This window comes from Macaca nemestrina, chromosome 16 (assembly GCF_043159975.1).
Source record: "Macaca nemestrina isolate mMacNem1 chromosome 16, mMacNem.hap1, whole genome shotgun sequence".
NCBI lineage: Eukaryota > Metazoa > Chordata > Mammalia > Primates > Cercopithecidae > Macaca > Macaca nemestrina.
In genome coordinates, this window is record NC_092140.1 from 83781005 (window position 1) to 83808725 (window position 27721).

The window sequence follows — 27721 nt, forward strand, 5'->3', positions numbered from 1 at the left end:
CTACAGTCAACAATCCCACCTCGAATAAATATACCATCTCAAAATAAATCAAGTAATTCTTTAAATACTACTGGCTCATAAGATAGACAAACATTTTCTTTTTTACTACAATTATCTAAAAATACATATTGTTAGATACATTTTAGAACTTGGTTCCTTGCCAGTGGGCACAATCAACAACTTGTCAATCATCGGAAAGACAGACAGGAGTGCTTGACCCTACTGCAGTCAATCAGAGAAGGGTATTCACTTGCCCTGGAAGGAACAGGGACTGTTTAGGAAACAGAGGGCTTCAAGGAGGCACTTCAACACATTTCTTTCTTAGCCAATTACTCCAAAAGCCCACAATGCAAAGTAAATTCGCCGAGTGAATCTTTCAGTAACTGTTGAAACTGTTTAGAAATTTTTAGCAAAACCTCTTTTCAAAGTTTATTCTCATGTTTATTCACACTAAAGAACAGTAAGTGCAAAAACCAACAGAGATGATGCTCAGCGAAAAGAATTTTTATGGTAAGTAATTAAGTGAGAAAGCTGAAAAGGAATGCCTTATTTTGGTATTGGTTAGGATGGAGAGTAATCCAAAATTTGTTTTTAATTTTTTTTTTTGAAATAATTAGAAAACTGAAAGTCTGTAAATAAGAATCCAAAAAACCCTTCACTCTCTTCCCTCACCCCCCTCTGACTTCTGAAATACAGTGTAACTTTCTACCATCTGTTATTTTAAAGCAGAAACAGCAATGAACATATGGGCTTTCTCTCTCAAGCAGCTGTAGTGTAGTTAAAGTTATAATAATTGTCTTTCTGTAAGATAAATTTACATTAAAAACCTGGCCAGTTAAAAACAAATGGCTCGGCCTCAGAGTCTTCCAGAATAAAATTAAGAAATTCAGAATCATCTATGACATATTACATTCACAGATTTGGAGGAAATCCTCTAACTCTTGTGCTTTTACATTTAAGGTTAAATAAATATAACTTGTTATGCCAAGTTATATTTGGCATATCAGTTCATAACTCATGTTTTTTATTTTTCTTGATCAAAATGGTAGGTGCATCACATGGGTTCGGGAAGTCATATATAAAAACCAGCAACTAAGTTCTTGAAAACAGATAATATAAATCTACTTGTGTGAATCACTCCAATCTAAATGCTCTTCTATGAGAAAAAAAAAATCACAATACATGTGGCACACAAACTTCCATCTCAACTACATATCATTTATAATGACTTTAAGTAATCTGAAAGGAATTCACAGCATATTTTGATATACATGTTATGAAAAACAGGAATTCTACTTACCTTTATCTGGGTGATTCAAAATCATGATTCTCTTATGAGCTGTTCTAATCCTAGCCTTGCCAGCAGATGGGCTGTAAAAAGAAATTAAAGTGCTTATAATAAATAGTGACAAATACAGATTATAAATTAACGGTTTATATGGGTTTCAAGAAACTAAAACTTAATGAGAATTTCACCATCTTGTGGACAAATATGAAATTACAGCTTTCCACTTAATTCTACTAACCATCAAAATAAATCATTGATTCAATGTTACATGTGTTTTTCTTTAGTCCTTTGTAATGCCAGTCCTTATTCTCAATTTAAAAAACAAAACAATATATAGGTTAGGGGAGTCAGCATCTGCAGACAACACTGTAAGTTTGAAAACTTACGCTTCTAAGTTATTTGGGGGGAAGGCAGTATATATGGTATAGTAGAAAAGTATTTGGATTCCAGAGGTACACTGCTGGACTTTCCCCACGCCCCCACCCTCTGAGAAGGAGTCTTGCTCTGTCACCCAGGCTGGAGTGCAGTTGCATGATCTCAGCTCACTGCAACCTCCGCCTCCCGGGTTCAAGCAATTCTCCTGCCTCAGCCTCCCGAGTAGCTGAGATTACAGATGCGCACCACCCCACCCGGCTAATTTTTGTATTTTAGTAGAGATGGGGTTTCATCATGTTGTCCAGGCTGGTCTCGAACTCCTGACCTCGTGATCTGCGCAACTCGGCCTCCCAAAGTGCTAGGATTAAAGGTGTGAGCCACCGTGCCTGACCCACTGCTGGATTTTAATCCCAGCATTGATATTTAAGATTGGGTAAACTTGATCAAATTTTTATCTTCCTGGTGCTTCAGTCTCCTCATTGTAAAACAGGGCTAGAGCAACTACAAGGATTAAATGAGTTAATGCCTACGAAGTGTTACAACAGTACCTGGAATGTAGCAAGTGCTTCATTATAGTTATCTTTTATCTTTACAAAGGATCTCAAAACTCTTTATATCTCATAGTTGTTTAGCTTTGTGGGAAAAAACCCACAGGAAAAGCTTGGCTGTTAAAGCCTATGCAGTAAACAAAAATTAAAGTAGATAATTAAATAATCCTAAAATTATTTGGGTAGAACCCAATTTATCCAGTATTGGAAATGTTGCTCATTAGTACATTTTCTAGGCAAGGAAAAAAAATTAACACTAACAACAACAAATCCTACTACTGCTACTTAATAGCTATACTATCTTGTTTAAGCTACTTAACTTTTTTGAGTCTCAAATGGGGATAATAATAGTTGACTTAAAGCACAGGGCAATTATTGTAAAGCTCAAAATAATTTAATTTGCATGGATGAACCACAACATAATAGTTAAAAGCATGTACAGATTCTACTATTTATTAGCTGTGAAAGTTTGTTTTGCTTAAACTCAGTTGCAATTTTCTCAAATGTAGCATACATGTAATAAAACCTACTACCTCCCAGGTTTATTTTAAAGATAAATTAGATAATATAAGTAAAAAGATTAACATAACCTAGCACACATGAAAATAAAGGATGCTTATGAGAATGTATTAGATATCTCCTGTGTTTGGAAAATAAAGTGTGAATAACCTAATTTAACATTTCTTGGATGGCTCGCAGCATTGTCATTACCACCGATAAAACTCTCAAGGTCTGCAGATGTTTGCTTGTCCTCCTACTAAATAGACCTAGAATGTTATTCGTTTAAGTTCCATTTTGAACAGTGCCTCCCCCATGCTATTACTGGTCAATCCTTGATTCTGCTATTGTTCTAGTCTTTGGAAGTTCCTTGCTAGTTACTTGCTACCTCTAATCCGTGGGTAAGTGACAGATCACCAAGCACATTAAAATGCACTATGAATTGCTGAGTAAGCACATAACATAGTCTTCCATGAGTAAAATGAATTAAATATTTTCCTAGAAGGACTTAAGAGTATTCCTTTTGGCTGTTTACCTACGTCTTTCAGGCAGCATTCTAAACTTACTTTTTGGCTTGTGGGTATCTCCCAGATAGACAATTAAACATTGTCTGGTTAAAAGACTACTGAATTTTGAGAAAGTAACTGTTAAACATCATACCAGATGTATGAACACTACACTGTTTAACTGCCTATTAAGAAATAAAAAACATATTACATTGAAATATTATAGTTCAATGATTTCGAGTTCTGTGGCTAATCTACATTTATCACCTCCTTTTTTTTTTGCTACACAGGTGCTCTGTAGCACGTCTTGCCTTTATTATTCATGTTTTCTAGCTGTTCTGTATGTATTTGGCATGTCGTGTTAGGTAGATTCTAAATAACTTTAGGGCTGAAGCTATGATTTGTTTCTTAAAACAGAACTTAGGATTGCATACAATGTAGGTGCTTATTAATGCATTTTACATCACCCTCCAAAAATGACTATAAAAGGTAAACTCCTGAAAAGAATACTCCATATTAGTAAATACTAACATTATAAAGGATTACTATGCAAATAATTTGGTAAAAAAGGGGTAGCTCTAAAAACCTTATTTCATAAAGCTCATCACCATGTGGCCCTCTAAATAATGAAGATCAAAGTTCAGTAAAACTCAAATTTCATACACACAACACACACATACACACATATATACGTCTCTGTCAAATTTCCTTGATAATCAAGTACAATGCTATGGAAATCAGTCCACATGGTTTTGCACATAAAATTCCATAAAGTATTATGCATACTGAGGTACACCAACCACTGAACTAAAGTAAACACAAGGAAGGAAAGTTCATATGCACAAGTATGGCATTCAAAACACTCTGCCTTTAAGATAATAATGATCAAACTCCTAATGGTGAGCTCGGGAAATGAGAACTATTCTGCTTTGCGGGCAGTGTTTATTTCCTTTTAGTTATTATTGTATTAAGTCTCTTGGACCTTAATACATTTTAATATTAATACATGCTTGTTGCTGTAAGGATTAAACAACATGAGAGAGGCCTAGTTTTTAAGTTTAGTATAAAAATTAGGCTGGGCGTGGTGGCTCAAGCCTGTAATCCCAGCACTTTGGGAGGCCGAGGCGGGCGGATCACGAGGTCAGGAGATCGAGACCATCCTGGCTAACACGGTGAAACCCCGTCTCTACTAAAAAAAAAAAAATACAAAAAACTAGCCGGGCGAGGTGGCGGGCGCCTGTAGTCCCAGCTACTCGGGAGGCTGAGGCAGGAGAATGGTGTGAACCCAGGAGGCAGAGCTTGCAGTGAGCTGAGATCCGGCCACTGCACTCCAGCCCGGGCGGCAGAGCGAGACTCCGTCTCAAAAAAAAAAAAAAAAAAATTAAATGTAGCTATGATGATATACCTCCAGTATACACAACTTCATTATGAAGCTGAAAATTTAACTTTAAATATGATGTTACCCAGACCAGAGATTTCAAACGGCTCCCTAGAATGCACCTGGCTGGCAGTGGGGATATGTGGAGTGGTGTTCTTGGACCTTGTAGCAAATGGAGCAGTTTTGGTTTCGTCTTTTTTTTTTCACGACTGAGCTTTTGAGTAACATATAGTGATATGGTTTGGCTCTGTCTCCACTCAAATCTCATCTTGAATTATAACTCCGATAATCCCTGCATGTCATGGTAGGGGAACCGGTGGGAGGTAACCAAATGACGGCGGCTGGTTTTTCCTGTGCTGTTCTCATGATAGTGACTAAGTCGCACAAGATCTGATGATTTTATAAAGGGCAATTCCCCTGCACATGCTCTCTTGCCTGCTGCCACTATGTAAGATGTGCCTTTGCTCCTCCTTGCCTTCTGCCATAACTGAGGCCTCCCCAGCTATGTGGAACTATGAGTCCATTAAACCTCTTTTTCCTTATAAATTACCCAGTCTTGGGTATTTCTTCATAGCAGTGTGAGAATGGATTAATATAGTTTATATAAACAGAGTTCCACAAAAGTTTTTAGAAAGCTTAGAAATCTTAAATGCACTGGGCATGGTGGCTCACGCCTGTAATTCCAGCACTTTGGGAGGCCGAGGCGGGTGGATCACAAGGTCAGGAGATGGAGACCATCCTGCTAACATGAAACTCTACTAAAAATACAAAAAATTAGCCGGGCATGGTGGCGGGCGCCTGTAGTCCCAGCTACTTGGGAGACTGAGGCAGGAGAATGGCGTGAACCCGGGAGACGGAGCTTGCAGTGAGCGGACATCGTGCCACTGCACCCCAGCCTGGGCGACAGAGCAAGACTCCGTCTCGGGGAAAAAAAAAAACATAAATGTGCATCATTTCAGACAATATACAATGTTGTTGATAGGTTCTTAAAAACTGTGATTTTAAGCAAAATAATGTATGGCAGGTCCCTGAATAATGTCCTTTCCTTCAACATCCTTTCTTTGTAACATAGATGGAAAAAAAAAATTGGTTTCATTATAGTCATTTTGTTTAAAGTCACAGTTTACAAGAACCCATGGGTGATACTAAGTGAGGACTTACTATACCAGGTATAAAAACAATTTTCCTGGGCAGCTTTGTAAAATAATTCAGGCTTTTTGTTACAGACATCAGTTATAGTGCAGGACACTACTCTCTTGCAAGGAAAAACATAAGGCAAAGACTCAAATATGCATTTCAATAAACAATTCTCATTATACGTAATATGTCAGTGAAAGGAGCTGGGCACATTCCTCAGCCCCGGGCTCAAAACTCCCTGAGCCTAGCACAAACACATCCCATCCTCCCATCCCACCACCATATATCTCTCAAACTCCCTGAGCCCAGTATAAACACCACCTGGAAAGTCTCCGATAAGGGGACAGCCGTTCAAGGTTACTGAAAGCGCAGGAGCCAAAAGAATTTCTTTGTTCCCCTACAACTTTCGGGCTATAAAAAGCAAACGCTCGCATTGTTCAGGGCCCTCTTGTATACTGTGTATAGGAGGGACCAAGTTCGAACTTGTAGTAAAGATCCTTGCCGCTTGGCTTTGACTCTGGACTCTGGTGGTCTTCTTTGGGGAACAAACAGTCTGGGCATAACATCTGGGGGCTCGTCCGGGATTCCCCAAGCCCACCAGACCCCTGGTCAACGGATCTGCTAAGATCGATCTACTGATAGGTGAGCTGGCTCGTCTCCGTTTGTCTGTCTGTGTCTGTGTGTCTGTTCTGAATCTGAATCTGTGACTCGCGAGGTCTGAAACTGAGGCTGGCACAGTCCTGGCGGACGCGCTATAGGACAGCCAGTGGAGACCGGTGGGAGACGTCCCCTGGCTCTCTTCTGATTTAAATTGCGATCTGAGTTGCCGGGAGCGTGTTCGCGATCCAGGCAATAGCTGAATCTGACCCCGGTCCCCAGGTGCGCGCTTGCGGTCTGAATCTGACCCCGGTCCCCGGGTGCGCGCTTGCGGTCTGAATCTGACCCCGGTCCCCGGGTGCGCGCTTGCGGTCTGAATCTGACCCCGGTCCCCGGGTGCGCGCTTGCGGTCTGAATCTGACCCCGGTCCCCGGGTGCGCGCTTGCAGTCTGAATCTGACCCCGGCCCTCCGGCGCGCGCTTCCAGCCCGGTCCCTGGGCTCCCGGCTTCCGGCGCCGCGCTCCCGGCCCGGTCCCCGGGCTCCCGGCTTCCGGCGCGTGCTTCCAGCCCGGTCCCCGGGCTCCCGGCTTCCGGCGCCGCGCTCCCGGCCCGGTCCCCGGGCTCCCGGCTTTCGGCGCCATGCCTGCGGCCCCGGTCCCCGGGCTCCCGGCTTCCGGCGCTGCGCCTGCGGCCCCGGTCCCCGGGCTCCCGGCTTCCGGCGCAGATTTCCTTTACAGGGATTCTAACCCACATTCCTTTACAAAAAGAGACACAGAAAGTGAGACTGGGGAGAGGAAGAGAATGAGTGAGAGAGAGACCATAAGAGACGGGAGAGGGAGAAAGTGAGAAGGGAAATCGGAAAGAGAAAGGGGATGAAACGGCAGACGTGGAGAGTCAGAGAGAGAGACAGAAAGAAAAAGAGACTGAGTGTGAAGGAGAAAGGACACGGGATGACAGAGAGAAAGAGAGCGCGCGCGAATGAAAGAGCAGGAGAGAGCAGGCGGAGGGGAGGCAGCCGGCACTCACGGGCCTGCTGAAAGGGAAAGTAACTTTGAGGGGCCGGCGGGGCGGACGCAAAGGCGTACTTCGCGGACTAGCCCCCCCCCCCAGCCGCCTGACTCCACGGTGGCTTTACCCCTCCGGGAAATAGGACCCCCAGATGACACAGGAATCCCCAGGCTCCAGTACTGGCCATTCTCCACCAGTAATCTGTATAACTGGAAAACTCAGAGTGCTCGGTTTTCAGACAACCCCAAAGATCTACTGGCTTTACTGGATAGTGTCATGTTCACCCACCAGCCCACTTGAGACGATTGTCAGCAGCTCCTCCGAATCTTGTTTACCACGGAGGAGCGAGAGAAAATACAGGTAGAAGCTAGAAAGCTGGTCCCGGGGGACGATGGTCAACCGACTGCCAACCCCGACCTCATAAACGCGACCTTTCCTCTGACCAGGCCGGCATGGGACTACAACACGGCAGAAGGTAGGGGACGGCTACGCCTTTATCGCCAGACTCTAATGGCAGGTCTCCGGGCAGCTGCTCGCAAGCCCACTAATTTGGCTAAAGTATATTCTATTCTGCAAGAAAAGACAGAGAGCCCAGCCACCTACTTAGAAAAATTAATGGAAGCTTTTAGACAGTACACCCCCATAGATCCAGAGGCTCCAGGAAGTCAGGCAGCTGTTGTAATGTCATTCATAAATCAGGCAGCCCCAGATATTAAAAGAAAACTCCAGAAATTAAAAGACTTGGAAGGAAAGCGGATTCAGGACCTCCTTCAGATAGCCCAGCGGGTTTACAATAACAGAGATACTCCAGAAGAAAGGCAATTTAAGGCCACTGAAAAAAATGACCAAGGTCCTGGCAGCAGTAGTACAGAAAAAGCATCTACAGCCAGAGTACACCCAACCCAGGCGGCCCCCCAAGGCATGATAATCTGAAAAAAGACCAATGTGCCTACTGCAAGGAGGCTGGCCACTAGGTAAGAGACTGCCCCGAAAAGAAACAACGAGGACAGGGACCCCCTAGGTCTACACCCGTACTAGTCACTCAAGATAAAGACTAGGGAAGACGGGGTTCGGATCCCCTCCCCGAACCTAGGGTAACTTTGCAAGTGGAGGGGTCCCCGGTCCAGTTCTTGGTCAATACAGGAGCACAGCACTCAGTCTTAATTAAAACTAATGGAAAATTATCCTCCAGGTCCTCGTGGGTACAAGGGGCCACAGGAGTTAAAAAAAATACCCATAGACAACACAAAGAACAGTAAACCTCGGAGCCAAGAATGTAACCCATTCTTTCCTGGTTATCACTGAGAGCCCCTGTCCCCTATTAGGGAGAGACCTGCTAACTAAAATGGGAGCACAGATCCATTTCCTCCCTGAGGGGCCCATCGTGATCAACTCCCACAATCAACCCGTATCCGTCCTAACTATAACCCTAGAAGATGAGTACCGGCTCCACCAGGAGCAAACGGCCCCTGACCAGGACATAGCAACCTGGCTCCAGCAATATCCAGAAGCTTGGGCGGAAACGGGGGGCTTAGGACTAGCAAAACACCGTCCTGCTATATTTATTGAACTTAAACCTGGGGCAGACCCCGTGCGGGTACGCCAATACCTGATGCCCCTAGAGGCCAAGAAAGGAATTGCCCCGCATATCCGCCGGCTCCTTGACCAAGGGGTCCTCCGCTCATGTCACTCACCCTGGAATACTCCATTGTTGCCGGTACAAAAACCTAATAGTGGAAAATACAGACCTGTACAAGACTTAAAAAAAATCAATAAGAAGGTTGTGGACATACATCCAACTGTGCCTAACCCATATACCCTCCTGAGTACCCTAAACCCTAAACATCAATGGTACACTGTTTTAGATTTAAAAGATGCTTTCTTCAGTTTGCCTTTAGCCCCTCAGAGCCAAAAGCTCTTCGCCTTCGAGTGGAATGACCCTGATAAAGGCATAAGTGGCCAACTGACATGGACCAGACTGCCGCAAGGATTCAAAAACTCTCCTACCCTGTTCGATAAGGCCCTCCATGAAGACCTGGGATAACTTTCCTGCCCCCAACGACCTTAAACCCTGCCTCGCTGCTGCCCAACCCGGACCTGGACGCCCCACTCCACGACTGCACCGAGATACTAGCTCAGGTGCACGGAGTTCGAGAAGACCTGCAGGATCGCCCACTTCCTGACGCCGACCTCGTCTGGTTCACTGATAGGAGCAGCTTCATGCATCAGGGCCAGAGGTACGCTGGAGCGGCAGTGACTTCAGAGACTAAGGTAATCTGGGCGGAACCCCTGCCCCCAGGGACATCGGCCCAGAAGGCCGAATTGATAGTGCTCACCCAAGCTCTCACCTTAGGGGCGGGAAAAAAGCTGACGGTATATACAGACAGCCGATATGCTTTTGCAACAGCGCATATACATAGGGCCATTTACAGGGAGCGGGGGTTACTGACGGCTAAAGAAAAAAAGATAAAAAAACAAGCAAGAAATCCTAGCCCTGCTAACAGCCCCATGGAGGCCAGAAAAGTTGGCCATTGTGCATTGCCCAGGGCATCAAAAACTAACTACTCCAACTGCTCAAGGCAACTTTCTGGTGGACCAAACTGCAAGAAAGGTAGCGAAGGCTCCCAGCCAACTCCTTGCACTCCAGCTCCCTGACCCGGGCCCCCGGGACTTGCCATATTTCCCTGATTATTCAGAACAAGATCTCCAGTGGATTGACAAGCTTCCCCTGAAACAGATCCAGAATAGGTGGTGGACTGATACTAATGACCAAACTATCCTACCAAAAAATTAGGACAAGTGTTAGAACACATCCACCGAACCACCCACCTGGGTGCTCGGCGGATGATAGACCTGATCAGACGCTCTAAACTCAAATTCAGACATACAGCCGAGATGGCCAGCAACATCGTGACAAGTTGCAAAGTCTGCCAGCTTAACAACGCCTACCCCCAATCCCAGGCTGCAACAGGAACAAGGCTCAGGGGAACCAGGCCCGGTATCTACTGGAAAGTAGATTTTACTGAGATAAAGCCAGGAAAATACGGGTATCGGTACTTACTTGTCTTTGTAGATACTTTTTCAGGGTGGACTGAAGCATTCCCCACCAAGAAAGAGACTGCTCAGGTTGTAGCAAAGAAAATCCTGGAAGATATCCTCCCCAGGTATGGCTTCCCCGTCCAGATAAGGTCAGATAATAGGCCGGCCTTCGTCGCTAAGGTAAGTCAAGATTTGGCTTCCATCCTTGGGGCAAATTAGAAACTACATTGCGCTTACAGGCCCCAGAGTTCAGGACAGGTAGAGAGAATGAATCGGACCTTAAAAGAGACCTTAACTAAATTGACTATGGAGACTGGCGCTAATTGGGTGGTCCTTCTCCCCTACGCTCTGTTCCGGGCCCGTAATACCCCTTACAGACTGGGCCTTACTCCTTATAAAATTATGTATGGCAGACCCCCACCCTTAGTTCCCGGCCTAAAAGATGATCTGCTCAAGTCCGAAACAGAAAATGTCTCTGAACTCTTATTTTCCCTACAAGCCTTGCAGAAAATTCATCAAGAAATCTGGCCCAAGCTGAAGGAACTATATGAGACCGGTCCCCCGCCGACACCCCATCCGTACCAGCCGGGAGACTGGGTCCTAGTCAAGCGACACCGACAAGAGACCCTAGAACCCAGGTGGAAAGGACCACTCCAGGTACTCCTAACCACACCCACCGCCCTGAAGGTAGAAGGCATCACATGGTAGATCCACTACACCCACGTCAAGCCAGTGGACCCAACCTCCGATCTTCTGGGACCAATCACGGCGGCGGCTGAAGCACCGGGCGCGTGGACTGTGGACAGAGCTAGAAACAACCCCTTAAAACTCACCCTGCACCGGCAGCATAGCTCACTGCAAACATGCAGTTAGGTAGTCTAACCCTAACGTTAGTCGCCCTAGTGGCCGCTGGGAAATCACAAAACCAGCTCATAATCCCTTTGTCTGGAGATTCTGGCTTTATGAAAACCGAACCCACCCTAGGCAACCTCATAAGCCCGGAAAATTATTGGCCAGTGCTGATTGCCCTTCCTCAGGGTGCAACAGCCCAATTCTACTAAATTTTACTGGTTTTCAAATAGCCAAACCTATGACACCAATAATATGCTTTGAGTTTGATCAGACTAAATACAATTGTAAACACTATTGGTGGCACCAAAATGCCGGCTGCCCTTATAACTATTGTAACATCCATAGACCCCATTATTAAGGAGAGAGAAAACAGTTAGACCCTAAATGGCCCTTCCATCATAGACGGGATAGAGACTTTTCATATACATGAATAGTTAGAGACCCCTGGAACTCCCGCTGGACCACACCTCAACATGGGGCTGTATACTACTCCCCCTCCTCCACATGGCCTAGCAGTCACCTCTATCTGTGGCGAGGCCTAGTGCAAGTACTGCCCCTGGTCCACGGGAATATCCAACGACAGGAAAACAGACTAACACAAGACTTACGTCCTTTCTCCTGGTTAAAGTTATTACAAGAAGGACTAGAACTTGCTAACCTTACAGGACTTCATAGCCTGTCTGGCTGCTTTCTGTGCGCTACTCTAGGGCGTCCACCGCTAACCACTGTCCCTCTGCCATAGGGATCCTCTACCTTTGCCCAAGCTAACAACCTCCGAAACCTCTCGTATGCTCCTATCCTGAACGTGCCCCTATATCTAAACCCCAGTCAGGAGAAGTTTCCCCACTGTTTCTCAGGAACCAATTCCAGCCTCTGCAGCATCACTGCAACGCCCCCTAATATCACCTTAAGGGCTCCATCAGGCATATTCTTCTGGTGTAATAGAACCTTATCTAAGAACCTACCTAGTCCTTCTGTTAATAACCTACTGTGTCTCCCTGTCACATTAGTTCCCCGGTTGACTCTACTAACTGCTGGAGAGTTCCTAGGGTATACCGGTAACTGGACTAGTGCTGTTATTCACCCAGACCCTAGACCAAGACCTGCACGAGCCATATTTCTCCCCCTCATTGCAGGAATCTCCCTCACCGCATCCTTCATTGCGGCCGGACTAGCGGGGGGAGCCCTAGGTCACACCCTCATAGAAAGTAACAAGTTGTACCAACAATTTGCCGTTACTATAGAGGAGTCGGCTGAGTCCCTTGCCTCCCTTCAGCGGCAGCTCACGTCCCTAGCTCAAGTAACCTTGCAAAACCGGAGAGCCCTAGACCTACTCACTGCAGAAAAAGGTGGTACATGTATATTTCTAAAAGAAGACTGTTGTTTCTACATAAATGAATCAGGACTTGTAGAGGACCGGGTCCAACAGTTACGCAAGTTAAGCACTGAAGTAAAAACACGGCAGTTTGCTTCAGCTGCAGACCAATGGTAAAATTCCTCTATGTTTTCTCTGTTAGCCCCCTTCCTTGGACCCCTGCTAAGTCTACTATTTCTGCTTACCGTAGGACCTTGTGTTGTTAACAGAATTTTACAATTTGTTAAGGAAAGATTTAACACTGTACAACTCATGGTCCTCAGAGCCCAATACCAACCTGTAAACGCTAAAACAGAATCAGACTTATAAGACCCAAGATTGGCTCTAAAGATACCTGAAGAGAAGGGGGGAATGAAAGGAGCTGGGCACATTCCTCAGCCCCGGGCTCAAAACTCCCTGAGCCTAGCACAAACACATCCCATCCTCCCATCCCACCACCATATATCTCTCAAACTCCCTGAGCCCAGTATAAACACCACCTGGAAAGTCTCCGATAAGGGGACAGCCGTTCAAGGTTACTGAAAGCGCAGGAGCCAAAAGAATTTCTTTGTTCCCCTACAACTTTCGGGCTATAAAAAGCAAACGCTCGCATTGTTCAGGGCCCTCTTGTATACTGTGTATAGGAGGGACCAAGTTCGAACTTGTAGTAAAGATCCTTGCCGCTTGGCTTTGACTCTGGACTCTGGTGGTCTTCTTTGGGGAACAAACAGTCTGGGCATAACATCAGAATGTACAGAATCATCTAGTACACACAGAGCATTCTGAAAATAGGTGACCCAAAGGATCAGCTCCGTTTCACCTTCACCTGCCTGTTACAGAGTCTACATAGCTGAGAATCAAGGATCACAGAAAATGGAACCATAGCAATATACTCGCATCTTAAATCATCTTGTCATAATCAACATTGCCTGACTGAAAAGAAAGGGCTAGATGAAAGCAGATAAGTTTTATTCACCTTTCCACTTAATGTGTTAGGGCAAATGTCTAGCTTCTGCATTCGTGACAGACATGGAAAGAAACAGGAGCCAAATTTTTTTCAGCACCTGATATTTGGTAGGTATTATATACAAAGGTATCATCATATCATTCTTATATTGTTCCCACAAGGCAGAATATTATTAATCTCAATTCAAAAATGAAGAAGTCAAAGTATAGAAAAGCTAAAAACAAAACAAAACAAAAATGCTTGACCAAGATCATACAGGGCAATGCCTAAGCGACAGAATCAGGGGAAGAATCTGCTTTGCTTGGCTGACATTTATTGAGTAGTTAGTAAGTACCATGTGTTGCAGACACATGTTCACTGTGGCACTATTTACAATAGCAAAGATAAGGAATCAACCTAAATGCCCATCAGTGGTAGACAGGATAAAGAAAATGTGGTACATATACACCATGGAATACTATGCAGTCACAACAAATAATGAGATCATGGGCTCTGCAGGAACATGGGTGAACTGGAGGCCATTATCCTCAGCAAACTAATGCAGACACAGAAAACCAAATATCACATGTTCTCACTTATATGTGGGAGCTAAATGGTAAGAGGGGAAAAACAGACACTGAGGCTTACCTGAGGGTGGAGGGTAGGAGGTGAGAGAGGAGCAGAAAAATTTTGGGTACTAGGCTTAGTACTTGGGTGACAAAATAATCTATACAACAAACCCATGACGAGTTTATCTTTATAATAAACCTGCACATGTAACCCTGAACCTAAAAGTTTAAAAAAGAAAAAAACAAACTTCCAAAAAAAGAAGTTCACATATATTATATAATTTAATCTTCATGGCAACCTCATGCAGTTAAAACTAACCTATTATCTCTATTTTTCAGATGATGAAACTGGGGTCACCCATTTAGCAGGTGGTAAACTGGTATTTGCACCCAGATCTACTTGATATCACCAGAGTCTGTGCTCCTAATCACTGAATCTTCCAAGTGAATTTTATACAGCTTTCAGTTCTATGGGATAAAACTTTATAAACATATCTTAAGAGAGTGTAAAAATATAGGCAATTCCTGTCTGTCCAAACAACATAAGTGCCCTGCATAATATTAAAGGATATCCTCAAAAACCTTTGTACTTGGTTTTATACTGTGTTTCATACTCAGATTTCAAGATCATTAACAGGGTATTTTGGGAGCCCAATAAAAGTTCAGGAAAAATAACAATGCCATTCTGAATGATATTAAGCAAGAAACAGTTGGCAGTATAGCTAACTTCCTAATCTGACTTTCATGCTTAAAATGATTTTCTATTTTCTATTGTCTGATAAGGAGAGATCTCATCTAAGAAGAGAGGAGATCTCTTAAATAAAGCACCAAGCTAAACTGTGTTCCTCCTCCCAACTCTTTTGTTTTTTCTGCTAGGTCATAAAAAATAATAAAATGTTTTGGCTTTTTAAAAAAATCTTTAAATTTTAAAAAATTTACAAGATATCAAAAATGTTTTGTCAATATAGGACTTTATTATCTAATTTGCTTAATTGTGTTGATTATATCATCAGAAGATTTGTTGTACCTGACATACTGTGACCAATTCCCACAAAAACTTGAGAGTGGGCTCTAAGGGAATATATGGTAAACAAATGAATATCATAGGGGAAAATATTCTTAACATTAAATGTTAAATGATATCACACAGCAATCATATATCATTAATTTTCTCTCATATTGTCCAAAGTTAGACAATAAAAGGATACTAAGGTGAAACAAGTACAATAAATATGCTTGATGTCACAATGCAGAAGCAGAAAAGAACTATGAAACATATCCTGCATTAGAATTTTTAAAAATGATACATATCAAATTATAAAACTGAGTCCAGAGAGAATGTCACAAAAAGGGATATTTTGATTAACTGAAACATTAGTATTCAATTATAGATCCTTGTTAAAGAATAAAGGAACTTCACAACTTTGCCTGTTTTTTGTTTTGTTTTGTTTTGTTTTTTTAGGGGAGTGGGATAGATTTGAGGCTTTAAAATGTAAAAATTTGGTATTTTTTCCTCTGCCGCCTACTCATAATTTTAAATGTTAAGTATAACCTTATTGTAACGTTTTCTCTTTTTTAAAGATAAGCTTGGTCACAGAACAAAACAATACTTATGCTGCACACCTACCTTACACCTAAAATAAGACCAGCTTCTCGCCTACTCATTTTCTGTTCAAATCCTCCTTTATAGTAGAATGAAAAGCTCTGTATAGGAAAGAAAGAGCAAGAAATCATTAGTTACACGTATGAGGTGGCATGACCTCAATCTCATCGTGTAGCTGCAGTGAGAGTAATGCATTTTACTAGAAGTCAACTCAAAATTATGGGCAGGGGGGAAGCACCAAACAATGAAACTTCTCAAGAAATTTTGACCAATAGGAAGTCTTAAAAAATGTTAACTTTTTTTCACTTTAAAACAGATTAATTTTTCTACACCAAGATATAACAGGAAGAACAAAAGAGATTGGTAGAAGCAAAATGCTTGAACTTTTTCTAAGCTCTGTAGTACTTTTCTCATCGGATAACCTTGATCAAGTCATTTAATGTTGATATGGCAGACATTGTTTGGCCTTTTACACTAGCCAACAGAGAATGGGGAGGAACTGATGAAGTGGGGAGTATGTCACACTAGCAGACAGGCAAGCCAAGAGAGACTGGGAAGCTGGACTGAAAGGTTTCAATGCTCCTGGAGAGGTGTGAACAAGGAGAAGAGGAGGATTCAAGATGTAATGGGAACCAGATTGTGGAGGGCCTTGTAAACAATGGAAGGAATTTAGAATTTTAAGTGGGAGAAGCCAGAGCACTGGAGTAACAATCTAACTTCGATTTAATCTAACTGCCGTGTAGACAATAGAAAGGTGCAAGCAGCAGACCAGTTCAGAAAACAAAACAATAATCCAGACAATATATGATGATGGCATGAACTAAGGTGGTAGCAGAGCAGGTGATAAAAACGGTTAGATTCTGGATGCATATTGAAAACAGAACTAACATTTGCTTGATGGATTGAATTTGGGATATGAGTAAAAGAAAAATTAAGAATGATGTTGAGGACACTGTTATGTGTTCACCAGATCCCCCATCAGGAGTGAAGGACTTACTCCCCAGACACTGGGGCTGTGGCTGGCTGATAGCTCCCAGCTGTCAGACACTTTAGGAATTGCCTTGCCTAAAGGAAGTCACCTCATCCCACTTTGCAGGGCAGCCTGTATCTACTGACTGGTTGACATGGGATAGAAACATTGTAGTTCTCTAGGGTTCAGTCCTTGGACTTCTTATACATACTCACTACCTGGGTAATGTCATTTAATCCTATGACCCCTCGCCCCAACTTGGGATAATACAATGGTCATCCTTGCTTAGAGGTTATTGTGAGATTGGCTTGAGGCTTTTGGTAGGACTGCACTGAAGCCTAACTTATCCTTCCCTTTCTTTCTGGAGTTGTTTATGCTAAGAGCACTCTTTAATAAAGGTATAGCTTGCTAATCTTTATCTCACTCTGCTTTCAAGAGAACCCAAGCTGTGCAAATGACTTCAAGGTTTCTGGCCTAAACTGTCAAATTGCCATTTAATGACTTAGGAAAGGAGCAGCTGTTTATTTGTTGTGAATAACAGACATGAGGAGAATGATTTAGGATATATTAAGTTTGAAATGTCTTAAATATCCAAGTGGAGAATGTGTGACTTAACATCAGACTTAACATTTGTGAGTCATTAGTGGACAGACAGCATTTAAAGCCATGAGACTGAATGAGATGGTTTAAAAATTAGAAGTCCAAGGAGTGTTCCCTAAAGACTGCTACACTTTGTTGATATAGAAACGGAGAGGAATCAGTAAAGGAGGCTGAGAAGGCCTAGCAGTAAAGGAGGAAAATAACTACAAGTCAAGAGTGAGGAAACTAAAAATGGTTTCAAAGTTTCTGATAGGTAAGGAAAAACGAGAGCCAAGAACTGACTTCTGGATTTAGCAAAGAGGACATCAAAAACTGAGAAGAGCTGCATGGCCGGGCGCGGTGGCTCAAGCCTGTAATCCCAGCACTTTGGGAGGCCGAGACGGGCGGATCACGAGGTCAGGAGATCGAGACCATCCTGGCTAACACGGTGAAACCCCGTCTCTACTAAAAAATACAAAAAACTAGCCGGGCGAGGTGGCGGGCGCCTATAGTCCCAGCTACTCGGGAGGCTGAGGCAGGAGAATGGTCTAAACCCGGGAGGCGGAGCTTGCAGTGAGCTGAGATCCGGCCACTGCACCCCAGCCTGGGCGACAGAGCAAGACTCTGTCTCAAAAAAAAAAAAAAAAAAAGAGAAGAGCTGCAGACGGTGAGGTGAGCGTACGATCAGTGTGTTTAAGGCAGAATGGGAAGAGAGGAATGGAGACAGCAAGTAAAGACACTATTTTCAGTAGCGCTAAACAGAGAAACAGGATGTACAAACTCAGCTTTTAGGTGGAAACATACACATATATGATTACAGGCATATGTGTTTCTAAGCATGAAATCATTTCCTTACAAAGTAGGGAAAAATAGGTATGCTTACATGAAATAAAATCTGAAAGCATATAAATAACTTTAAAGTTTTTTTAGCTGGTGGGATTATAATTTTTTTTCTTTTTTTCAACTTCTAAATTTTCAACAATGAGCACGTGCTATTTATACAATTAAAGAAAAAGAAGACTACTAAAAGAAACCAAGGAAATGACTAGAGCTTTAAAAATGGGTTGTAGGGAGTCAGATCTGGTCATTTATATAAGCTATACTCTTTGAACAGCTTGTTATAAATTTCTACTTGGTAATAAATAATTCCTGGCAATTAATTCATTCAATAAACACTTCAGCAACTGCTGTGTACCAGGCACTTTTCAAATGAGAAGCAAGGTCTGTCCTTCATCACACAGATGCTAATCTATCAATGAATCAATACTGTGAGAATATAATGTATTATCCAAGTTTCAAGTAATTTATAATCAGTAAAAAGACAAATAGTCCCCCACCCCTGACACAGTTTTGAGGAGAGGAAGGATACCAAATTGGGTTAAGTACACATACTAATCTGAACATATTTTATATCTTTCTAAACATACACAGAGAGTATGTACATATATAAAGAGAGATATAGAGAGAAATATAGATACAGATACAAATGGAAAGAAGTAAGGCGGCCAACTGTGGTGCCTCACGCCTGTAATCCCAGCACTTTGGGAGGCCGAGGTGGGCGGACCACCTCAGGTCAGGAGTTAGAGACCAGCCTGGCCAACTTCGCCTCTACTAAAGATACAAAAATGAGCTGGGTGTGGTGGTGCACGCCTGTAATCCCAGCTATTCTGGAGGCTGAGGCAGGAGAATCGCTTGAACCTGGGAGGGCAGTGAGTTGTGAGTGCACCACTGCACTCCAGCCTGGGCAATGGAGACAGACTGTCTCAAAAAACGAGGGACTTAGAGGAATAGGGGAATAGGGGCTGGTTTTAAGGTTTCTTTCAGGAAACCAAAATTTGAACTCGATGCATACCTTACTCCCTAAATTAAAGGTAATTAGTTGATTTAGTCATAACAAAATAGAAGTATCACCAAATATTTGTTCTTACTTTTGTTTTTAAATCATGCCTGAACTAATACATAGAGTAATTATTCAGGAAAAAAATATTTCAATGAGTCTTTATTTACCTTGGGGAGCTCTAAAATTTGGAACCAGCATAATAAAAAAGATAAATTTATCATGTTTCATTAACTGTCATTCCCACTATAGTCACAAAGCTCATTAACCTTAAAAGCAGGTATTGGTATCTGAGTAATTTTTTCACTTTCAGTTTTGCCCAGGTAGACATAGAGTTTCAGAAAAGGCTACCTAAAATCTAGTGTCAGGAAGAAGTTCATATGAACACTGATTTTATTACGAGTAAGTCAATCTGTATATACATATAATCAACACAACCCTTCCAAAAGAACTAGACCATTTTAAGAACAGAGACTTAACATTTAGGGCTGTGTGCAGAAAAGTATACAAAGAGAAAACAAAAAATTGCTATGTTACTCACTACTAAAATACATTCAGCCCTCAGTATCTGTGGGTGACTGGTTCCAGGACCACTCATACTAAAATCTGCACATACTCAGGCACCACGGTCAGCCCTATAGAAACCACAGATACAAAAACTTGGCCTCAGTGTAGGTGGGTTTTACATCCCATGAATACTACATTTTTGATCTACATTTCATTGCAGACGTGGAGGGCTCATTGAGTTTATTTGTTAAAATCATGATTAAGTGGACCTGTGCAGTTCAAACCCAGGTTGTTCAAGGGTCAACTGTATTTACACATTTCTCCAGAGAAAATCATGCTTCTTAAACTTCTAGAAATTTTAGGCCTTATAATATATAACTTTAAATAGAACAAAACTGTTATCACAGTATTTTAATCTATTGTTATGTCTGAATTAATATCTATGCATGAGCAAGTACAAAATTGTAACTCTGTACTCCTCTCCACTAATAAAACTGAAAGGTCCTTTTAAGCTTGAAAAGAATATACCCATATTGCATTATATTAGGACTTACAGATATAAGCCACTGCAGAACCATTTTCTTTTTTTTTTTTTTTTTGAGACGGAGTCTCGCTCTGTCACCCAGGCTGGAGTGCTGTGGCCGGATCTCAGCTCACTGCAAGCTCCGCCTCCCGGGTTCACACCATTCTCCTGCCTCAGCCTCCCAAGTAGCTGGGACTATAGGCGCCCGCCACCTCGCCCGGCTAGTTTTTTGTATTTTTTAGTAGAGACGGGGTTTCACCGTGTTAGCCAGGATGGTCTCGATCTCCTGACCTCGTGATCCACCCGTCTCGGCCTCCCAAAGTGCTGGGATTACAGGCGTGAGCCACCGCGCCCGGCCTGCAGAACCATTTTCTGACAACACTGTGGTAGGTCAAAGAAAATGTTTAGATCCAAAAAATGAGATTACTATAAGGAACAAGTATACCATCAAATAGATGGAGTAAATCGTCCTTTTTTCTAAAAACAGAAACACATCCTGGACCTTACAAATGATTATTTTGTACTATCCCATTCATAAAATATTGTATATATAGGCCGGGCGCGGTGGCTCAAGCCTGTAATCCCAGCACTTTGGGAGGCCGAGACGGGCGGATCACGAGGTCAGGAGATCGAGACCATCCTGGCTAACACGGTGAAACCCCGCCTCTATTAAGAAATACAAAAAACTAGCCGGGCGAGGTGGCGGGCGCCTGTAGTCCCAGCTACTCGGGAGGCTGAGGCCGGAGAATGGCGTGAACCCGGGAGGCGGAGCTTGCAGTGAGCTGAGATCCGGCCACTGTACTCCAGCCTGGGCGACAGAGCGAGACTCCGTCTCAAAAAAAAAAAAAAAAAAAAAATTGTATATATAAACAACAAAAATCAAAATCATTTTCCTTGTAAAATTAGCACTAAATGCTAAGTTAAACCAAAGTCTTCATTAGCTAATTCATTCATTCAATAGCTTGAAACACAAAAGTCCTCCAGGCAACTAGAGAAGAACTGGATCATCCCACAGTTTTAAAAGAATACATTTATCATAAGCTATAAACTTTATTATATACAATAATCTATTTGATATATAAAGCTAACGAAGGATGATTTTAATTAGTATATTTTTCCATAAATTTCACTTGACCATAAAACAAAATAAATGCAATTTAGAAAATAATATTCAAATAAAAGGACAGATTCACAAACAGAAAATTAAAAGCCTCAAAAACAAAGATGAAGGATGGGTTTTCTCCCCCAGAAAAAAATTTAAGGGTAATTAGACATTGGCTGAGTCAATAATATACATTAATACATTAATAAAAAAATCAAGCAAAAGGGCACTGGTTCAAAAGAGCAGACTGAATCATAAAGGTATTTTGCTTTCCAAAGTGCCTTTGAAATGAGAAAAGACAGTGTACATTTTAAAACACCCTTAATAGGCCTGGAAAACAAGAAATGGGATAAACAGCAAACCAGAAAGTTTAAAGAAATCCTAGGTAAAATTTGCACGTACAGAAAAATCCCAGCAGCCTCAAACACCAGAGAAAAGAAGAAACCCTTTTCAGAAAACAAGAACACTAAATTCAGAGTCAACAACAACAATAAAAAATCAGCGTAACTTATTAAACCAGAACAATATAAACAGATCATTCCTACTTTACTAATATAGAGCCTAAGAGGCCAGGCACCTGTCACTTTTGCCCTTAGGCTGAGAAAGAGAACTACATGCCTCTTTCTCTGATACGCATCTTATTCTGGGTGGTAGGTACTAAAAGAACCAGAGGCATACCAGCAGGTCCCATTTCAGAACCCAGAAGTGTAGGGAGGTGAGAAGCTATGCCAAGCAGTAAAATGCACACAGTGCTCAACCTCTCCTGCACTCTCCAGGTACCTGCCTCTAGTCTCCTTGCTCTGAAAGACATGCCTGTTAACAAACCCACCTACGTTATTTACAGCCCACGGTCAACACGCTCATTCCATTAAGTTGTTGAGGCAACCGTACCAAACTGCTGAAGAGAAGTTAAGAACATTACTTCTGGCCGGGCGCGGTGGCTCAAGCCTGTAATCCCAGCACTTTGGGAGGCCGAGACGGGCGGATCACAAGGTCAGGAGATCGAGACCATCCTGGCTGACACGGTGAAACCCCGTCTCTACTTTAAAAAATACAAAAAACTAGCCGGGCGAGGTGGCGGCGCCTGTAGTCCCAGCTACTCGGGAGGCTGAGGCAGGAGAATGGCGTGAACCCGGGAGGCGGAGCTTGCAGTGAGCTGAGATCCGGCCACTGCACTCCAGCCTGGGCGGCAGAGCAAGACTCCGTCTCAAAAAAAAAAAAAAAAAAAAAGAACATTACTTCTATTAGTCAATTTAGTCATCATAAATATAAATCAACAACCAACGATCATTGGACATTTGAGCAAATCCAATATCATGGAGGGGAAAAAAAGAACCAATATGAACACCTAACAACTGGCTTTAGGAAAAGGAGATATACCGGCCGGGCGCGGTGGCTCAAGCTTGTAATCCCAGCACTTTGGGAGGCCGAGACGGGTGGATCACGAGGTCAGGAGATCGAGACCATCCTGGTGAACACAGTGAAACCCCGTCTCTACTAAAACTACAAAAAAAAAACTAGCCGGGCGAGGTGGCGGGCGCCTGTAGTCCCAGCTACTCGGGAGGCTGAGGCAGGAGAATGGTGTGAACCCGGGAGGCGGAGCTTGCAGTGAGCTCAGATCAGGCCACTGCACTCCAGCCTGGGCGACAGAGCGAGACTCCGTCTCAAAAAAAAAAAAAAAAAAAGGAAAAGGAGATAAATTGGGAAGCAGAAGAGAATTTGGCCAAATTCTAATGAATGGCCAAAAGGATACCACATTAATTAAAAAATGGTTTGCTAGAAAGAAGAAAGAATTCTTGGAAGTTAGAAAATTACTAATGTTGGCCGAGTGCAGTGGCTCACGCCTATAATCCCAGCAATTTGTGAGGTTGAGGTGGGTGGATCACTTAAGGTCAGAAGCTCGAGACCAGCCTGGCCAACATGGTGAAACTCCGTCTCCACTAAAAATACAAAAGTTAGCTGGGCGTAGTGGCGAGTGCCTGTAATCCCAACTACTTGGGAAGCTGAGGTAGGAAAATCACCTGAACTCGGGAGGCAGAAGTTGCAGTGGGCTGAGACTGTGCACTACAGACCGGGTCCTGTCTCAAAAAAAAAAAAAAAAAATTTTTACCGATGTTAAGAATTCAGTGGATAGACTGAATAACAGAATGGATATTGCTAAAGGCCAACCTGGTGATCTGGAAAATAAGCCGTGAAAACACTGTAGAATGAAGAGCAAAGAAAGATAAGGAGATGGAAAATAAGAGATAAATTGGTAAGAGACATACAGGATAGACATCTTTTTATCAGGTCCAACATCTTTCTGTTTGGAGTTCCAGAAGCCGAGAATCCGAGAGACAATGAAAGGAAGAAATAACAAAAGAAAAAAATGTAAGAAAATCTTACAGAACTAAAGACCATTTTCAAATAAGTTAGGGCTAAGAATTCTTGTGAAATTCCAGATCAGTAAGAAAGAGAAAATCCTACAAACTTTCAGAGCCAAAAAAAAGCCACCACTACCAAAACCTAAAACCCAAAACCCAAACAACAAAAACCAAAACAACAGGTTGTCTACAATGGAATAAGAACAATAAGACCACCAAAAAATCTAGCTGTGAGTATGCAGGAATGCAGGAGTGCAGGCACTGAGGCTTAGTCTCAGCAGAGATTTCTATACTTCTCTAATGCTGGCTCCACCAAATTTCAAAGAGCTAGCAGCTGATAATTAACAGTAAGAACAAAAGAAACGAACTGTTTAATAAAGCAGAAAAAACATTTATCATCCACGTGTTCCATATAAAAAACTTATTCTACGCACTATTTCAGCAAAATGAAAAAAAAGTATGAAAAAGAGAAAGATAAGATTGAAAAACAACATGTTAAAGCTTAGAGAAAAAAAAAAGAAAGTTTAAAAAAACAATGAAAAGAGACCCCCATCGAAACTTGAGCCCTGGACAATCTCCTTTGAATGACATAGACTTAGTGACACACAATTACAGTTCCTGTCTTTTCAGAAACCCTATTTGGTTCAATAATTAATAATATTTACAAAATCAAAACACTATATATACTGTGTTTATGAGGTGTGACATTGGGATTCATTAGTACCAAAAGAAAGTATGCACATACTTCATTTCTCAGTTTCCCTGGAATGATTACTATTTTTTAAATTGTTTAAAAATACTTGCATCTTGGCCGGGCGCGGTGGCTCACGCCTGTAATCCCAGCACTTTGGGAGGCCGAGGCGGGCGGATCACAAGGTCAGGAGATCGAGACCACGGTGAAACCCCGTCTCTACTAAAAATACAAAAAATTAGCCGGGCGCGGTTGTGGGCGCCTGTAGTCCCAGCTACTCGGGAGGCTGAGGCAGGAGAATGGCGTGAACCCGGGAGGCGGAGCTTGCAGTGAGCCGAGATCGCGCCACTGCACTCCAGCCTGGGCTGGGCGACAGAGCGAGACTCCGTCTCAAAAAAAAAAAAAAAAAAAAAAAATACTTGCATCTTTACTGAGGTAAAAATATAATAATGATTATAATAAAGATAAAGATATTCTAAGATGTTTTACTGCAAACTCTAAGAGTAGCACTTTGTGAAAAAGAAGCCAGATTTATTGAAAGCTAGGTTTCTTACCTTGAGGCCCACAAGGAGGGAAAGGGGGGTACACATCATTTCCCTTTAAGAAATGCAGGTACCAGGCTCAGACTCTTTATATTAAATAGGACAAATAAGATTCCTCTGAGAAGATGAGGGAGCAGGTCATGTGAGCCACTGAAGAAAGAGTTTACATGAGCGTATCCCTTATAATCTCCTGAATTACCCTGCCTTATCTGTGAGCCTCTACCAAGTACTGAAGATTTTCTCATTTTCTTGCTCTCTCTTCCTTTACAGTGTTAAATAATGTAGTTCTGCAAAGCTTGGTAATTTTCTATTTACGGTGTACTGAAGATCACCATAACAGAAAAGAAACAATTTCTGAAATTCTCTCCATTTATTATTTATAAACATATGGAAAGATATAAATAGAATTCATTTAAAGAACTATGTTACTGTGTCCATTGCTACTACTCTATTTCAAGCCATCATCATCTATCACCTGGACTATCTCAATACCCGCTTACTGGTTTCACAGCTTCTACTCTGACTCTAGGTAGCAAGCAGAGTGATAACCTACAATGCAAATCACATTGCCTCCTTGCTCAAACCCTTCCAAGGGCTTTCTATCACGCTTAAGGTAAAATTTGAAGTTTTTTTTCATTGTCTATTAGGTCCTAAGGGATCTGGGCCCAAGCTACCACTATTTCCTTCAAACACTCCTTTGGAGATCCTCTTGCTGCTAGGCTCATTTGCACCTCAGGACCTTCGCAGTGATCCGACCACCCAGGAAGCTCTCATACCAGAGGCTCGTATGGCCTGCTCCCTTATCTTCTTGGAGAAACCTTACCTGGCCTATCTAATGTAAAGATTCCTCACTACTGTTACTCTTTAGCCTCTTACCCTGATTTGGTTTTCTCAAAAGCACTCAACACTTCTAGGTATTATATATCTTACTTCATTTTTTTTTTTTTAACTGTGTCTCTCCACTAACATGTAAGCTCCTATATCCCACTGTCTATGATAATGTAGTAAGTAGTAGGTGCTCAAAGAATACTTACTGAATACCTACCAATATTTTAGCTGAATAAAATAAAAATAGGAAAACAGAAAATACACCTATGTTCTCCTCTAATCACAGACATGCATTTATAGGACAGTAAAATCACTTGCTGTTTTTTTTGAATCTAAGTTTAATTATTTGTCAGTATGTCATCCTTTGGTGCTGTCATTGTTCATGGCTAACTAAGCCTCACAAGCCTGTAATGCCTTTGCTAAAAGAAACAATTCATTTTTTGTGACCTATACCATAATATAAATGTAAGATGCTATACATAAACATTGAAAATTTCTAGTTTTATGATCATGAACTAGAACTTGATAAATTTAATAGTTGTGATAATGGTATTAACATGACATTCTGTCCTCCAATAAATTATAAATTTGGAAAAAACGAGTCTTTCTGGTAAGTTTTGAAATATTTATTGAAAAAACATATATAAAATAGGTAGTTTAGTAGTTTCACATTTAGTAGTATTATATCAACTTTGACATAACTTACTTTCCCTGTTTAATTAGTATTCATTTGTTTAAGAAACATTTAGTGAGTCCTCATCCCTGTGCCAGGAACTTAGAATAGCTGATGATCAACTTGGTTTGCAGCAATTTGAGAGTCTCAAATCTCAACCAAGTTGATCTATCACAGATCTGCTTCTTCCCTGAAGCCAACGTTTACACTGCAGGGCCTCAGTGACTTTCCTTTATATTGTCTTCAGTGGTTGCAAACTACAATCCATACTGTTGCTTTTACGGATACATACTGTCATTCATTTTTTCACTTATGTTCAGCTCCCCAGAGTAGCTATGATGCTAGTGCAAAAATGTATAATAAGTTCTACAGGATTTCACGGTTGGAATCTCATAGTTTTATGTTTGAGATGGCCAAGCATGATGTTGTAAAGGGACTAGTTTCAAATTTCAAGATGGCATCAACTCTTGGGTAAGATTCATCAGGACAAGAACCATGTCTTCTTTGTTCATCAGCTATTCCAAGCTGCTGGCACAGGGATGGGGACTCAATAAATGTTTATTGAATAAATGAACAGTAACTAAATGGGGAAAACAAGTTACATCAAAGTTGATGTAATACTACCAAACAGATTATAATAATTAGATGTCAAAACCAGGAATAAAGTTAGATATAAAAATAATGTGACCAAGAAATTAAAAGAAACTGAGCCAGTAAATTAGACAAACTCACCAATGATATAGTGAAGGAAATAAACTTCTACAAACATTGGAAAATCCAAGACCATTTTCTAAGTTAACTCAAATATGTCACACGAACAAAAATCAAAATGAGTTTTCTAACTAAAGCCACATTTAACTTACAGGAGTTGAAATCTTCTTTGCAGTTTTCGTGATAACTTGTTCTAGAGGTTTCCAGATCCGAAATGCATAGCGACCTAAATAGTAAAAGGAATAAAAGCAAACATATTTTCTATAATCAAAATCAATCAACACCTTCAAAGTGCTTGCCACAGTATTTATTGATAGTTTACATACGTCATTTCAATAAGTATTTCAAAACCTCCCAGAAAGATGGTCAATTTTTTTCATATTTTTAATTTATTGGAGGGCAGAATTTCATGTTAATACCATTATCATAGCCGTTAAATTTATCAAGTTTGGTTTATGATCATAAAACTAGAAATTTTCATTGTTTATGTATAATATCTTACATTTATATTATGGTATATGTCACAAAAAATAACATCCTAGTATTCTTTCTACAACAAACTGTAAAGTCCTATTATGCATAAAAGATACTTAAAATACTAAAATGATTAACTGTATTGCGTTTTATGATAATCACTTTGAAATATATCGAAAACAAATTGTATTTATGATCTATACTGCACAGAAATGGTTTTAAT

The 27721-nt window shown here is 41.7% G+C and overlaps 1 protein-coding gene across 3 annotated transcripts in view; it reads right to left on the reverse strand.

Annotated features, from left to right (window-relative positions):
- Nucleotides 1-27721, reverse strand: part of LOC105491722 (DnaJ heat shock protein family (Hsp40) member C15) — a 138735-nt gene that overhangs the window by 28315 nt on the left and 82699 nt on the right. For all 3 annotated transcript variants that reach the window (XR_011614865.1, XM_071081434.1, XM_011758368.3), the window contains 3 exons: nt 27177-27250; nt 15723-15799; nt 1301-1371 (listed from right to left, as the gene is read on the reverse strand). Coding sequence is in view for 2 of the 3 variants with exons in the window: in XM_071081434.1 (XP_070937535.1) it covers nt 1301-1371; nt 15723-15799; nt 27177-27250 (222 nt within the window). In the remaining variant the exon portion in view is untranslated. The remainder of the gene's footprint in view (nt 1-1300; nt 1372-15722; nt 15800-27176; nt 27251-27721) is intronic.